The sequence below is a fragment of the Herpailurus yagouaroundi genome, unplaced genomic scaffold (genome assembly GCF_014898765.1).
Source record: "Herpailurus yagouaroundi ecotype Mexico unplaced genomic scaffold, PumYag 322, whole genome shotgun sequence".
Taxonomy (NCBI): domain Eukaryota; kingdom Metazoa; phylum Chordata; class Mammalia; order Carnivora; family Felidae; genus Herpailurus; species Herpailurus yagouaroundi.
This window is the reverse complement of record NW_024412539.1, coordinates 1,060,314-1,076,359: the sequence shown is the minus strand read 5'-3', so window position 1 is coordinate 1,076,359 and position 16,046 is coordinate 1,060,314. Positions and strand designations below refer to the sequence as shown.

The 16,046-nt window shown below is 41.0% G+C and overlaps 1 protein-coding gene across 2 annotated transcripts in view; it reads left to right on the top strand.

Moving 5' to 3' along the window:
- The window catches only part of CHD1L (chromodomain helicase DNA binding protein 1 like), a 60,826-nt gene extending 55,606 nt beyond the window's left edge, over positions 1-5,220 (top strand). For both annotated transcript variants that reach the window (XM_040462525.1, XM_040462526.1), the window contains exons 20-23: positions 1,140-1,210; positions 2,815-2,929; positions 3,668-3,776; positions 4,871-5,220. In XM_040462525.1, coding sequence (XP_040318459.1) covers positions 1,140-1,210; positions 2,815-2,929; positions 3,668-3,776; positions 4,871-4,946 — 371 coding nt within the window. In that variant the 3' untranslated portion in view covers positions 4,947-5,220. The remainder of the gene's footprint in view (positions 1-1,139; positions 1,211-2,814; positions 2,930-3,667; positions 3,777-4,870) is intronic.
- Positions 5,221-16,046: the final 10,826 nt, after the last annotated feature.

The window sequence follows — 16,046 nt, the reverse complement described above, 5'->3', positions numbered from 1 at the left end:
TCAGGTCATGATCTCATGGGTCGTGAGTTCGAGCCCCGTGTCAGGCTCTTTGCTGACGGTTCAAAGCCTAGAGCTTGCTTCAGATTCTGTGTGTCTCTCTCTTTCTCTCTCTACCCCTTCCTGCTCGCAGTCTCTGTCTCTCTCAAAAATAAATAAACATTAAAAAAAATTTTTTTAAAAGAAATAAAATTACCATAAAATCTAGCAACGCCTCTTATAAAGAACTCAGGCAATAACTCAAACAGGTATCTGTATGCCCATGTTTATATCAGCATTATTCACTGTGACCTAGAGGTAGAAGTAACCCAAGTGTCTGATGGATGAATGGATAAACAGTGTGGTATATACATACAGTGGGGTATTATTTAGCCTTGGAAACCAGGAAATTCTGACACATGCTTTACAGCATGGATGAATCCTGGGGACGTTATGCTAAATGAAGTAAGCCAGTCACAAAAGAAGGAGTATAGGGGTACCTGGCTGGCTCAAGTTGGTTGAGTGTTTGACTTTGGCTCATGATCTCCTGGTTCGTGAGTTTGAGCCCCGCATCTGGCTCTGTGCTGACAGCTCAGAGCCTGGAGCCTTCTTTGGATTCTGTGTCTCCCTCTCTCTCTGCCTCTTCCTCACTCGTGCTCTCTCAGTCTCCCAAAAATAAACATTAAAAAAACAAAAACCCAAAAGAATGAGTATTGGGTGGTTCTGCTTAGATGCTGTAACTATAGTAGTCAGATTGACAAAGTAAGAGTGATGGTTGTAGGGGAAAGGGAGAAATGAGGTTTCATGAGTATAGTGTCAGTTTTGCAAGGTGAAGAGAGCTGTGGAGATTGACGGCATAGCACTACTGAGCTGCTTGCTTAAAAATGGTTAAGATGGTAAATTTTACATGAGGTATATTTTACCATAATTAAACATTAAAAAAATAAAAGTTTTTGAGCAAAAAGGAAAACATTCAGGAGTGCATCATGTGAGTACCTGGCTGAGGCAGTCACTGAGGCCAGGAGTGTGAGAAAAGGTGAGATTGCAGCCTGATTGGCTGTGGGAAAGGAAGGAACCAGGGGCATTCACAAGAGCCCCTCTTCAGAGGTCTCAGTCTGGAGTGAACCTCATATTCTGTCTGTTGCTCTTTTATTTTACCTCAGACTTGAATTTGGGAGGTGTCCTTTTATTTCCTATTGATGATAAAGAGTCAAGAAACAAAGGGCAAGATTTGGTAAGTAAAAAAACCACTTCTTTTATGAGAACTAAATTTTGGCTCACATCACCTCCTCTTTAAACCTCTCCTGTCCGCTGGCCTGTCAGTGTATTAGTTTGTAAGGGCTGCCATGACAAAATCCCACCAATAGGTGGCTTAGAAAACATAAATTAATTTCTTTACAATTCTGGAGGCTACCAGCAGGGCTGATTTCCTCTGAGGCCTTCTCCTTGGCTTAGGGACGGCTGCCTCTCTCTGTCCTCGCATGGTCTTTCTTCTCTGCACGTGCATCCCTGGTGTCTCAGAATGTGTCCAGATTTCCTGTGAGCACAGCAGTGAGGCTGGATTAGGTACCACCCTAAAGGCCTCACTTTAACTTACTTGCTTCTTTAGAGGCCCTGTCTCCATGTACAATCACATTCTAAAGTACTGAGGGTTGGGGCTTCAACAAAGGAATTCGAGAGGGCACAGTTCAGCCCATAACAAGCAGGTTGGGCCTCTGACTCCACCGCACCCACTCCGTCCCCCCTTGCTTCTGTCCATCACAGCCCCTGGAACACTGTTCTCTAACTTGCTTGTTTCCTGCACTGACCTCAGGTGGGCTCCTTCCAAGGGTGTCGACCCATTTTCTTTTTATCCTCAATACACGCAGTACCAGCTCATAGGAAGTGCTCAGGAAACTCTTACTGAATAAGAAAACCTGACTGAGAACTCTGAGCATTTCATCGTTTATTGTGTGAAAAGTTGTGTAAAACACTGTGTTTAGTAGCCAGCTATGAGCAGAGGAGAGGAGCTGAGGCAGATTTCCTCTGCCTGCATTAAAATTCTCCTTTTGCATCTTAAGTGTCTCTCCTACTTGCCAGTCCTTTAGAATTCCTGTAAGAGATTTCATTTCCTGCACTTAACCTAGCTTTCTCAAGGGCCTGAATTCATATTCAAATTTAGAGCCAAATCTTACTGACTTAGAAAAGAAATTTAGAAACTGAGCTGAAAGAGAGGTGTATTTGCTTGAGGTTGGTTGCCCCTGTGGCTGACAACAGTCATTCGTTCAGTCATTTCTAAAATGCTAAAGAATGTGAACAACACCGTGGTTGTGCATAAATGCTCAGAATCCAGTGACTCAAGAAAACTGTTTACAACTGGTTATGATGTGACTGTAGTGATGTCAGTCCCAGATATGCTCTCTTGGCCCTGTCTCCAGTCCTGTCCCGTCCCGTCCTGTCCCCCCCCCCCCCCCCCCGCCTTAGGTTAGGACACGGTGGGAGTTACTTGAACAGAGATGGAAGACACAGGAACCTGTAAAGTCCTTTCTGCTCCTGAGACTCTGAAAAATTCTCTTTGCCGCTGAGAAAACTTAGGAAAGACAGCATGTTTTAGACCCTGGTTTTAACATACCTTTTAAAAGAAGAGGTGCTTGTGTATTAAGTTACCACAAAATAAAACAATTATGATGGAAGATTAAGTCATGAATTTGGTAGGACAGGGTTGTTCAGCAGAGCATCCAGAACAGATGGAGACAAAGCCTGTCAGGGGAATGCTTGTGCCCCCTCCACGGCAGGGCACTTAGTTGACAGTGCAGCTGTCTCGTGTCATGTCAACCATGTGATGGCTGTTCCTCCTAGTTGGCCTTGATTGTGGCTCAGCACCGTGATCGCTCCAATGTCCTGTCTGGCATTAAGATGGCAGCCCTGGAAGAGGGCCTGAAGAAGATCTATTTAGCAGCAAAGAAAAAGAAAGGTAAGCTTTTCATCTGTGCTCAGGAGTAGGTGAATTTCTGTTTCCAGGCATGTGATAGGATTTTTTAAAAGGAGGTGAGAAATGTCAAGACCTCATTCACTATACATGGTAAAGGTGAAGCCCCCCCATAGGAGACCATGCAAGTAACCACCACATCATCTTGTATTTGAATAGCCTCCCTTCCTTTCCCAGGTCACATTTGTATCCGTTAGCTCTGTGGACCATCTCCCTCCACTGGGTATTTGTATCATGATTTTGCTGATGAGGAAGCTAAGGACCAAAGATGTAGTGATCTGGTCAGATAGGATGTTGTTTATCCTAGCTTTTGGAGAGCTACACACAGTCCACATTAGCAGACCATTCCCTGCCAAAAGTCTGAGTCAAGTTTTTTTCCAAACCCAGTCTGTCTCAGAGTTTGTTGAAATGATTGACTCTTAAAGAATCTGTTTGTCTCCAACATTGATCATGATTCTATTTCCATCGTACCTACTTATTTCCAGGGCCTGTACGTCTTTGTGTTCAATAGAATTATTTACGTTTTCCCATTACAGTCCCTCCCCAGAATATCTTTGACATTGTATTGTAGGCTTTGTGTGGGATACCACATGATTACACATGTTTTGTCCATTGGAAACCACCAAGTGACTCTGCGAGTAGTTTTCTCTTAATGTGTATTTTATACTGATTCAAATTTTGATGAATGAAGACATCATAATCTATGTTCTTTCTTTTTAACAGCAAGTGTTCATCTTCCACGCATTGGACATGCCACAAAAGATTTTAACTGGTATGGTACGGAGCGACTTATTCGGAAACACTTGGCCGCAAAAGGCATCCCAACTTACATGTATCCTTTTGACATCTTAGTAGGGTGTTCCCTCAGCTGAGAGGAAAAAGTCTCACGTTTTCTGTTATCGCTATTTAATCTAAGGCCAAGCCTTCTGCTGCTACGTTATTACTCTGCGCCTCACCAATGAGACAAGAATAAAGTACTTTGTAACTTGGGTATGGACGCTTGTATTCAAGCGTTTCTGGGTGCTGGCCACTAGATTAAAGGTTTATGAAGGGGGGAATTTATTGAATAATTGCCATTTGATAACAGTGAATCTTTTCACATCAATTCTCTAGTTCATCAGTTCTTTAGGCCTGTAGACCAAGGCCTAATTTTAAGAAGTTAACTCTGATCACTAAAACAAACAATTAACTAAGCAAACAAATGAGTGAACTATTTTAGTTTTGAACCTATTCATTGTATTCTTAGGGCACGGTGTGGAATTCTTTCTGACCATTAGACTAGTATTTTCTTCTCATGATCTCCCTGCTGTATCAGTTCGCATTGTTTGAGTCCAAAAATCACTAGAACCTGGATTGACCCCCAAGTGCTGTCATCATACAGAAACTCCATCTTTTTACTTACTTACTGGAATTAATTCACTTCAGTGTTGTTTTTCAAGACACTTATTAAATCACTATAAAAACTTAGCAGAAAAGATCAGTTTTATATGCTTGTGTAACTCAAGCAGTATCAAGAGTTTTAATAACCAGATCACAATAGCAGTAGTAAGTACTAACAGTTTTGCAGGAATTTATGATATGGTGAGAGGAAATTAAGGAATGCTACTTCTGGAGTGATTATTTCAATAATTATTAAACTAGAGGGGCACCTGGGTGGCTCAGTCAGTTGAGTGTCCAACTTCGGCTCAGGTCATGATCTTGCGGTCAGTGAGTTCGAGCCCCGCGTCGGGCTCTGTGCTGACAGCTCGGAGCCTGGAGCCTGCTTTTGGATTCTGTGTCTCCCTCTCTCTCTGACCCTCCCCCGTTTATGCTCTCTCTCTGTCTCAAAAATAAATAAGCCTAAAAAAAAATGATTAGAGAATTTGTAGTTTTAGTAAAATTGATTTTAAAGTGATAAAATACATCTTCCTTGACTATCCTTATCAGATATTACTTTCCTAGAAGCAAAGCTGCAGTTTTTCATTCACAGTCCTCTTCTTCCTCAGGACAGCCAGTGCCTTAACAGTTGGCCAGCGTCAGGTCCAGCTATTTAGCAAGCAGTTGAGATCTTTGCCCAGAGCTACTGATTTAGAGCATTTCAAAAAAGGAGTCCAGACCTGGTGGGTCTCTGAGATACTGTGTGTTCTGATACCTTGTTTTGTTCTCCAGGATGTTACTCTGATTTGGTACCTGTAATACAGGGAGGCACAACTTAATCTGGAAAGTTCCCTGGCAGTTTGCCAGGGCTCCAGTGTGCATAGCTGTTTGCATAATAATAAATTTTCTATCTCTAATTATTTCATTGCTTTCATTGTTTCATTGCTTTCTTTCTCCTCAGTCTAGTTTTCTTCCCTCCGACAGACTGATTTCTTTACAGAGGGCTAGGCCATGTGGATGAAGGAGAAATGACAAGCAATAGAACAGATTGGTCTGGGAGAAGGAAGTACCTTCAGCCAGTTCATGTTTTCGGAAGACAGGACTCAAGGGGCAGACATTTGAGAAGTGAGATTCCTGGTGCAGATGAGCGGAGTCCCCCTGCCCTTCTTTTCCACAGCTCAGTATCAAGATCGGGAGACAAAACATTGGCCTTAGAGGCCTGTCACTTGTGACTTGAGAGAAACCAGAGGATCACCGTTCCCTTTCCCACCAAATTGAGCTCAGCGAAATCAGGGAATTGTGGAAATGCACAAAGCTAGCACTGAGTAGTGGTAATGGGGAGGGCAGGGCGCTGAGAACCACAAGAGTGTCTTGCGGGGAGACACTATATAAACTGTGGCTTTTTATGCTTTTGTATGTGAAATCTTGGTCTTGGCTGACTATCTTCAACAAGCCTGACTTCTGCTTTTAGGACCTCAATATCCTGAGGCCTGCAGAGACCTCTCCTGAAGCTTTAGCCCTAGGCCACTGATTCGGGGAACCCTGGCTAGTGGGGCATTCAGAGTCAGGACCATGACCTTCTAAGGAAGGTGGCGTCTTTAGCACCTGGGTTGTGCGGTTCTGTTGGACTGCCTCCCTGGCACCTTCACCCTTCAACAATTCAACATCTGTGTTGAAGACCTATTAGACCCTAAATTCATGAGTCCTTCATTTTTTTTCTCCTAAAACTTCTTTCATTTTTACTGCCTCTTAACTCCCACTCTTCCTGCTAGGCCTTGACACATAGGTTATTATAATAACTTGAACCTCTTGACTGGGATCTTAAGTCTCTCCTATAATAGACATAGAGTTGGAACTCTTTAAAAAGGGAAAATAGTGAAACCTAAGCTAATGCACAGGTAAGTTGTCATGCCTTCAGAAGCAGCCTAGGTGCAAATCGGTGGGTATTAGCAAATGCAAAGAAAACTTGATTTGCGGAAGCTGTATGCTGTCCTGGTCATTTCTCATGGCAGAGTGCACCGGGCCAGGTGTGAATGTTTCTGAACGTCTGAGAGAAGCATTAGAGCAGGGAACTCCCCGTCAAAGAGAACACAGCTGACCTTTCAGGGACACAGTTGTTCTGGGGGGGAGAGGTGCTTCATTTGCACCCTGCACTCTGTCCCCCAAGCTCCAGTCATATGAGCTTTTTCCTCTGGTTGCAGGCCCTGGACCGTGAACCTCTGTCTCATGAGAAGTTGGGCAAAACAACACTTAAGATTAGAAAACCCACATACTACATTCTCCTGTAAATAGGGGGTCACCTGTTCGTGGTCACCCCCTGCTTTGTCCACCTCAGCAATTCAGAGTCCTCACCGCTGCCCTATATCTCCGTACGGCCTTCCTACCTTTTCTGTCATTGGGGCAGAGAAAAGCTACCTACTCTGTTCATCCCAAGGATTTTGTTCTCTTTCTTCCATAGCTTATGTGGTGTCTCTCCCGAGCAGATGGGAGTCCCCAAATGTGGGGTGACCATCTGGCAGAACCTGATGGCACGGGCAGTGAATTCACCAGAGGCAGAACAAAGGAGATGGAAATTCATTGAATACACCACAAGGGGGTGGCAGGCAGGAGAACAAAGGAGAGGCTCTCTCCAGGAAGGCAGTGGGTGAGCTGTTTTTAAAGAGGGAAGGTGAGGAGGTATGGGGATGTATGGAATTTTTTGGTAACTGTACCTGGTTCCAGGTAAGTAGCTCATTGGTTGGTTAGGGCCTGTGGCTATATTGAGGTGGGTTGCCCAGTGGGCCTGTTTGTATTCAGCCAAGTAGTCGATGTGGGCCCTTTCTACATTCCATTGTTCAAGCCTGTTTGCCAAAAAGCAGCCTCTACACTTAACTTTGATGCCATCTAGCCTGCCTGTTTGAGGATGCTAAGACAGAGCTATGAGGACAATACAAGATTTTATTCACTGATGAGCTTTTGTCGAAAAGTTTGTACCCTCAACATAAGTATAAAAACCCTGCTTATTGAGATAGCAAGGATCTTAAGTCTACTGAAATTTCCCGTATGTACAACCTGATATTTTCTTGATTTTTTTTAATTTTTAATTTTTAAAAACTTACATCCAAATTAGCATATAGTGCAACAATGATTTCAGGGGTAGATTCCTTAGTGCCCCTTCCCCATTTAGCCCATCCCCCCTCCCACAGCTCCTCCAGCAACCCTCAGTTTGTTCTCCATATTTATGAGTCTCTTCTGTTTTGTCCCTCTCCCTGTTTTTATTTTTGTCTCCCTTCTCTTATGTTCATCTGTTTTGTCTCTTAAAGTCCTCATATGAGTGAAGTCATATGATTTTTGTCTTTCTCTAATTTCACTTAGCATAATACCCTCCAGTTCTATCCACGTAGTTGCAAATGGCAAGATTTCATTCTTTTTGATTGCCGAGTAATACTCCATTGTGTGTATGTGTGTGTGTGTGTGTGTATATATATATATATATATTTACCACATTTTCTTTATCCACTCATCCATCGATGCACATTTGGGCTCTTTCCATACTTTGGCTATTGTTGATAGTGCTGCTATAAACATGGGGGTGCATGTGTTCCTTCGAAACAGCACATCTGTATCCCATGGATAAATGCCTAGTAGTGCAATTGCTGGGTCATAGGGTAGTTCTATTTTTAGTTTTTTGAGGAACCTCCATACTGTTTTCCAATATTTTCTTGATTTTTAATAAATTGTCCTTTACTTTTTAAACAAGCCTATGACTTGTTTAATTTTTTGGCCATCAATCTAAAGTATATATGAAGTTAATTAACCTTCATCAAGTATAACTTGAAACAGCCATTTTATAGCCCCAAACCATCTCTAGGCCAGTGGGGTTTTCTTTGGGGTCTACTAACTGCAGTATGAATTTTAGCACTTCTAACCTTCCACCATAATGTAACTTACTTCCCAAAGACATGGTGCAGTTTCCTACTTGGGGTTTTGCTCATCATTCTGGTTCCTCTCCCTGAACTGCCTTAAGTCCCTTCCCCTATCCAACTCTCCACTGTCCCCTGTCAGATCTGGTTTTAAGAATCCAGAAAAAGGCATTCCCTATAATTGTACAAAAAGGTAATCTCTGTGTTTGCTAATAATTGTGTTTACAGCACTTTGTTGTACCTCATACTGTATTCGTTGGTCTATTAGCCCTTGCTGAAATACTAAGGTCTTTGAGAAAGATGATTCCGCATATCGCACAAAGCAATTAGTAGGCACTTAAATACGTTTGACTTGAAATGGTATTGGGATAACTGACTAGCAATTTGGGAAAAGTATCAGACTTCCCCCATATATTATAAACTCCAGATGGCTTAAGTATTTAAATATAAAACTTGAGAAGACAGAAACTTGTCATTTTTTTGGGTATCTGACTAGCAGCTGCCCTTTGAAGCTTCTCAGAACTTCTCACTAAAATATCAGTGGCATTAAGGTGAAGACTCACAACCACACTTTAAATAGACCACCAACCAAATGCCAGAATATGAGAGGAAATGACACTAGTTATAAGGCGAAGTTGAACAGAACAGAGATTTCATTTTAGGAAGCAAAGATGGCTTAAGAACCAGAGGCCTTCATCAACCAGAAAATAGCCATTCCTCTGTCCCCCGAGTTCTACTCTGAAGGTGTCTCATTTCTGCTTCCAGCCTTTGTTAACAAAAGTTCAGCCATCCCCTATCTCAGCTATAAACTGTCCCCTCCACTCTTCTCAATGTTATTCTACCAATTACTCTTTTGCTTTTATATTTAACTACTTTTATTTTTTTTTTATTTTTAAATTTTTTTTTTTCAACGTTTATTTATTTTTGGGACAGAGAGAGACAGAGCATGAACGGGGGAGGGGCAGAGAGAGAGGGAGACACAGAATCGGAAACAGGCTCCAGGCTCTGAGCCATCAGCCCAGAGCCCGACGCGGGGCTCGAACTCACGGACCGCGAGATCGTGACCTGGCTGAAGTCGGACGCTTAACCGACTGCGCCACCCAGGCGCCCCATTTAACTACTTTTAAATGGGAAACTTACATTAACAAAAAACAAGGTCAAATTTCTCCCATTTGAAAAGAACTCCATTCCTCATTCCCTCCCCTATCACAAACCTCAAGACCTGTCCATAGTCACTTGTCATTTCTTCACTCCCGCCCTCCCCCACTTTAACCCATACCATTCTGCCCTTCTACACTGTGTTAGAATACCAACAAACTCCAACTTACTAAATCCAGAGAACAGTTAGTTCTCACCTTGACCTGTCAGCCAACCTTAACACTTTTGACTTCTTCCCACTTGTTGAAAAACTTTGGCCTTTCCTTCTGTGTTAAAATAACCTCCAGGAGTTATATTTTATCATCTTCGCACAATTTTTCTGCCACACTGTTTTTTTAACCTAGTATATTATTTTGCTAGGGCTGCCATAACAAAACCACAGGCCTGAGCGGCTGTTCAACAACAGAAGTTAATTTTCTCTTAGTTTTGGAGACTTGTACAAAATCCAGGTGTCAGCAGATTTAGTTCCTCCTGAGGCCTCTCTCCTTGGTTTGCAGATGGCTGCCTGTTATGTCCTCACATGGTCTTTCTTCTGTGTACACATCCTCCTGGTGTTTCTCTAAATATCTTAAAAGGACATCAGCCAGATTAGATTAGGCCCTACTCTAAAGGCCTTATTTTAATTTAATCACCTCTTCAAAAGGCACACTATCTGCAAATACAGTCACAATCCAAGGTACTGGGGCTGAGCGCTTCAAATGCAAATTTTGGAGAACAGTGCAACCAGTAACAGCCATTAACTGTTGGAGTTCCTGAAGGCTCATTTCCAGGTCCCCTTCTGTTCTGAACTCTCAAGGTTATTTCATCATTTATAAATGTGTGAGTCATCATAGCTATCTCAACTGTCTCCTCTGAGCTCTCAGCTGTTTGACACGTCTTCTGAATATTTCAAGGGGATCATAAATTTATACACCCCACATTGAGTTAACTGAATCCCTTCTTGTTCTCCCAAATTAAGTATATCCATTTAGTTATGCAAGCCCACTGTGTAAGAGTTACCTTTCATACATCTCTCACCTCCCTGAAATTCAATCGGTAATTAAAATCTAGCAATTTAACTTACTATCTCTTGAATTCATCCCCTCCCCTCCATCTCCATCACACCTTAGTGTCAGCCATCATTACAATCTCACCAGGACAACTGCACGCCCTTCTAACTCTGTCCTCATATTGACTCTCACTCCCTTCCAATCTGATTGCCAAATTGCAGCCAAAGTAGCCTTCTCAAAGTCAGATCCTGTCATCACTCAGCTTGAAACCTTCAGTGGCTTCTCATTTTTCTTAAAGTAAAAACCAAAATCCTTAGTATGACTAATTTTCTGCATCCATCGACTGCATATATTCTAAACAACTTGGAGAGAGAACATTCTGGTTCCTGCCAAAATGTCAAATTAACATGGGCTCTTTCCTCCAAGATCAATCCTGGAGGAACTAAAAATGGAAGCCTGGGATCTAAGAAATAACACAAATCTAAAAAATCCCAGGGTGGATGGAAAGTGTTTTTAACTGGTATATAGAGCTAGTTGGTGGCTGGTGTGGCTCTGGGAGGCCGTTCAAGAAGAACTGTTCTAATCATACCACCATGACACCCCCCACCCCCTGACTTTCCCTTGGATCCATTGTTGTCTGCCACCTCCCTATGGAAATTCAAGACAAGAGCCCAGATACCCACAAGGGTAAAATCAGGGCAGGACAAACCTCCCTGGGGCCAATAGATTGAGAATGAACAGTCTCAAACATCTACTCCTCTACCCTTGACCTTCAAATCCCCAGAACTGGTAGGTAACAGTCTATGGAGTGCCTCTCCGCCCAATATTGTTTCTTTCCATTTGAGAGTTAAAAGGTGAAACTCTGATCTAAGGAACTGCTAGATAAGAGTAATGAGCCCTAGGGCTCATTCCCCTCCACTGTTCTGAAGCTCACAGCTGAAGATCAGAATGTCTAGACTGGATTTGGACATCTGTGCTTCTCCAATGTACATTAACAGAGTAGTCAAATATTCCTAGGGTAATATAGCTTATAACAAGACCTTAGGATTAAAACTGCCTCGATAGAAAAAGTTAACATAAAATATTAGGACAGAAAAACTAAGAATTTAGAATATATAACTATATTTCATTTCATGAAAAATGAAAAAAATAACCTCAAAAGATGGGATAAACAGTGGACTAGATCTTTCAGAAGAATGAAATTAGAGTTAAAAATTAGAGGCGCCTGGGTGGCTCAGTCGGTTAAGCAACTGTTTATTTCAACTCACAATTCGTGAGGCTGAGCCCCTGGCTTGGGATTCTCTCTCCCTCTGCCCTCCCACTTCCATGTGTGTGCTCTCTCTCTCTCAAACTTAAAAAAAGGGTTAAAATTTAAACAAATTCAGGACCTTCCAAAAGGAAATGGAAAATAAATAGAAAAGATAAAGCTACACTATATATACACATATGTATGTATGTATGACAAATTTCTCATTATTAAATTGAACTACTTGGGACTGATAGTGTTCATAGGATACTAATAAGAGAAAAAGAAGAATGCACACCTTCAAAGAGATAAGAACTCCCACAGCTAGATACATTATGGTATCTCAAAAGCCTCAAAGTTTACAAGAATTTTTTTTTTTTTTTTTTTTTTTTTTTTTTTGAGAGAGAGAGTGCTGTGGAGAGGGGTAGAGGGAGAGAGAATCTTAAGCAGGCTGCACACTCAGTATTGACCCCAATGCAGGGCTCAATCCCACAACCCTGATATGACCTGAGGTTGAGGTCAAGAGTCAGATGCTCAACCAACTGAGCCACCCAGGTGCCCCTAAAAATTATTTTAAAAACACTTGGTGACTGAGTAGCTCAATCAGTTAAGCATCCGACTCTTGATTCCAGCTCAGGTCATGATCTCATGGTTTGTGAGATCAAGCCCTGCATCAGGCTCAGTGCTGACAGGGAGGAGACTTTTGAGATTCTCCCTCTCCTCTGCTCTGCCCCTGCTGTGCTCTTGCACACTCTCTCTCAAAATAAATAAATTTAAAAACATTTTTGGTAGAATTATTCAAATAAGAGGAATAAAATTAGGAGAGGCTGTTTTGGACAATGTACCACCTTGTTAACATGTTTCCTTCATCCCACTTGAAGAACTTAATGTGTCCAAGGATCTTTTTATTATTCATACACATTTGAAGGACTTGGGCTAGACATGAAATCTTTCAAAGTTCTTTCTTTGCATATGCTGTTGCAGATGAGAATTGGACAGTATGGTGGGGATAAAACCAAAAAGTGGTCTCTATTTAGAGGGAAGATACAAGTACCAATTAAACAACTTAACCCCCCCCCAAAAAAAAACAAAACAACAAAACAAAAACCTGACACAGATTGACATAAAAAAGTAAACTAGTACAAGCAAATCAGTATATAGTTAATCAGTAAATGCAAATTGAGTAAAATTGCCAATTAAGAAATCAAGCTTCTCTGTAACAACCTCTTTCTAGATATGTCTCCTGAAGCAAGAAAAACAAAAGCAAAAACATTGGGGTTTCATCAAAATAAAAATCTGCACAGCAAAGGAAACACTCAACAAAACTAAAAGGTAATCTGTTGAATGGGAGAAAATATTTGCAAATGACATATCCCATAAAGGGATATCTAAACTATATTAAAAAATGTATACAACTCAACACCAAAAAACCAAGCAATACAATTTGAAAGAAGGGCAGAAGACATGAACAGACATTTCTCCAAAGAAGACCTACAGAAAAAACTGTTAGAATAAATAAATTCAGTAGAGTTGCAGAATATAGTCAATAAACAAAAATCATCTATGTTTCTATACACTTAGAAGGAATGATCAGAAAGAAGAAAACCATTCCATTTTAAATTGCATTAAAAAAATACCTAGAAGTTAAAAAAAATATATTAGAAGTGAATTTAACCAAAGACACCTGTACACTGAAAACTATAGGATAGTGATTAAAAAAACAAAACAAAACACCTGGAAATGACACAAATAAATGGAAATTTTCTGTGTTCATGGATTGGAATAATGAATAATGTATACTGTCCATAATAACCAACAGATTCGATTCCATCACTATCAAAATTCCAACGGCATTTTTCACAGAAACAGAGCAAACCATTTTTGGTTACTTTTGGTTATAGTAACCAAAACAGTATGACATTGGCATAAAAACAGACATGTAGATCAAAGGGACTGAGGAGAAAGCCCAGAAATAAACCCATACCTATATAGCCAATTAATTTACAACAAAGGAACCAAGAACATGCAATGATCACAAGACGGTCTCTCCAGTAAATGGTTTTGGGAAAACTGGACAGTCATACAAAAGAATGAAATTGGACCCCTAAGGAAATGTAGTTACCATACACTAAAACCAACTTAACTGGATTAAAGACTGAATGTAAGACCTGAAAGCATAAAACTCCCAGAAGAAAACATTGGGCAAACTTATTGACATTAATCTGAGCCATGATATTTTGGATTTGACACCAAAAGTAAAGGCCACAAAAGCAAAAATAAGCAAGTGGGATTACAGGAAATTAAAAAGCTTCTCCACATTATGGAAACTATCAACAAAATAAAAGAAAATCTATGGATTGGGAGGAAGATTTTTGCAAATCACCTGATAAGGGGTTACTATCTAAAAAGCATTAAAAACTCATGCAATTCAATAGCACAAAATCTGAACAATTTGATTTAAAAAGGCAGATTATCTGAATAGACATTTATTCCAAAGATGACATACCAATAGGCAACTGGCACATAAAAAGGTGCTCAACATCAGTAACCCTCAGTGATCTTGAGAGAATTGCAAATCAAAGCCATGATGAGATATTGCATCACATCTGTTGGAATGACTATCATTAAAAAAAGAGCTAAGTATTGGTGAGGGTGGAGAACAGGGGACTATTGTGCACTGTTAGTGGGAATGTGCATTGGTACAGCCATTATGTTAAACAATATACAATGTATCTCAAAAAATTAAAAACGGGGCGCCTGGGTGGCTCAGTCAGTTGAGCGGCTGACTTTGGCTCAGGTCGTGATCTCACAGCTCATGGGTTCAGGCCCCGCGTTGGGCTTTGCTGGTGGCTTGGAGCCTGGAGCCTGCTTCGGATTCTGTGTCTCCCTCTCTCTCTGCCCCTAACCCACTCGCATTCTGTCTCTGTCTCTCTCAAAAATAAATAAACATTAAAAAAATTATAAAAGAATTAAAAATAAAACTAACATAAAAATCCAGCAATCCCACTTCTAGGTATATATCCAAAGGAAATGAAAACATGATATCAAAAAGATATATGCAGGAGCGCCTGGGTAACCCAGTTGGTTGTGTCCGACTTTTGGTTTTGGCTCAGGTCATGCATGATCTCACGGTTCATGAGATCAGGCCCCACAGCAGGCTCTATGCTGACAGCACGGAGCTTGCTTGGGATTCTCTCTCTCTCCTCTCTCTGCCCCTCCCCTGCTTGCATGCTCTCTTTCTCTCAAAATAAATAAACTTTAAGAAAACTACAAAAAAAAAAAGATGCATCCCCATGTTCATTTCAGTATTACGCACAATAGGCAAGATTGCAAACAATCTAAGTGTATATCAATGGATGAATGGATATAGCAGACATGACATATATACAGTGGAATATTACTTGGCCATGAGAAAAAAGGAAATTCCACCATTTGCCAACAACATGGTTGGTCCTTGAGGACATTATGCTAAGTGAAATAAGCCAAAAAGAGGAAGATTAACACTGCATGGTATCACTTACATGTGGAATCCTAAAAGAAAAAAGTCAAACTCACAGAAATAGAAAAGTATTCCCCAGGTGGGAGAAATAAGAATTTGGGTTACAAACTTTCAACTATAAAATGAATAAGTTCTGAGGGATACCTGGGTGGCTCAGTCAGTTAAGCATCCAACTCTTGTGGTTCAAGGGTTCGAGCTCCTCATCGGGCTCTGTGCTGACAGTGCAGATCATGCTTGGGATTCTGTCTCCCCCTCTTTCTAGCCCTCCCCCACTGGCTCTCTTGCTCTCAAAATAAATTTAAAACCTTAAAATGAATAAGGTCTGAGCATCTAATGTACAACCAGGTGATTATAGTTAATAACACCATTGTATAATTGAATTTTGTTAAGAGAGAACTTAAATGTGAGGTATTGAATGTGTCAATTAACTAGATGTGGGGAATCCTTTAATGATGTATACATATTACAAATCACCACAATGTACACTTTAAATATCTTATGATTTTGGGCGCCTGGGTGGCGCAGTCGGTTAAGCGTCCGACTTCAGCCAGGTCACGATCTCGCGGTCCGTGAGGTCGAGCCCCGCGTCGGGCTCTGGGCTGATGGCTCAGAGCCTAGAGCCTGTTTCTGATTCTGTGTCTCCCTCTCTCTCTGCCCCTCCCCCGTTCATGCTCTGTCTCTCTCTGTCCCAAAAAAATAAATAAACGTTAAAAAAAAAATTAAAAAAAAAATTAAATATCTTATGATTTTATAAATCAACTGTATCTCCACAAGGCCAGCTTTTTTTTTTTTTAAAGAGGATAAACTTAAATCACCTGGAATATGATTAAATAGATCAGCTATCTCAGATGGGAATGGAGAGTTAAACAGAATATAAAAATTTTTTTTTAACATTTATTTATTATTGAGAGACAGAGAGACATAGAGCATGAGCAGGGGAGGGGCAGAGAGA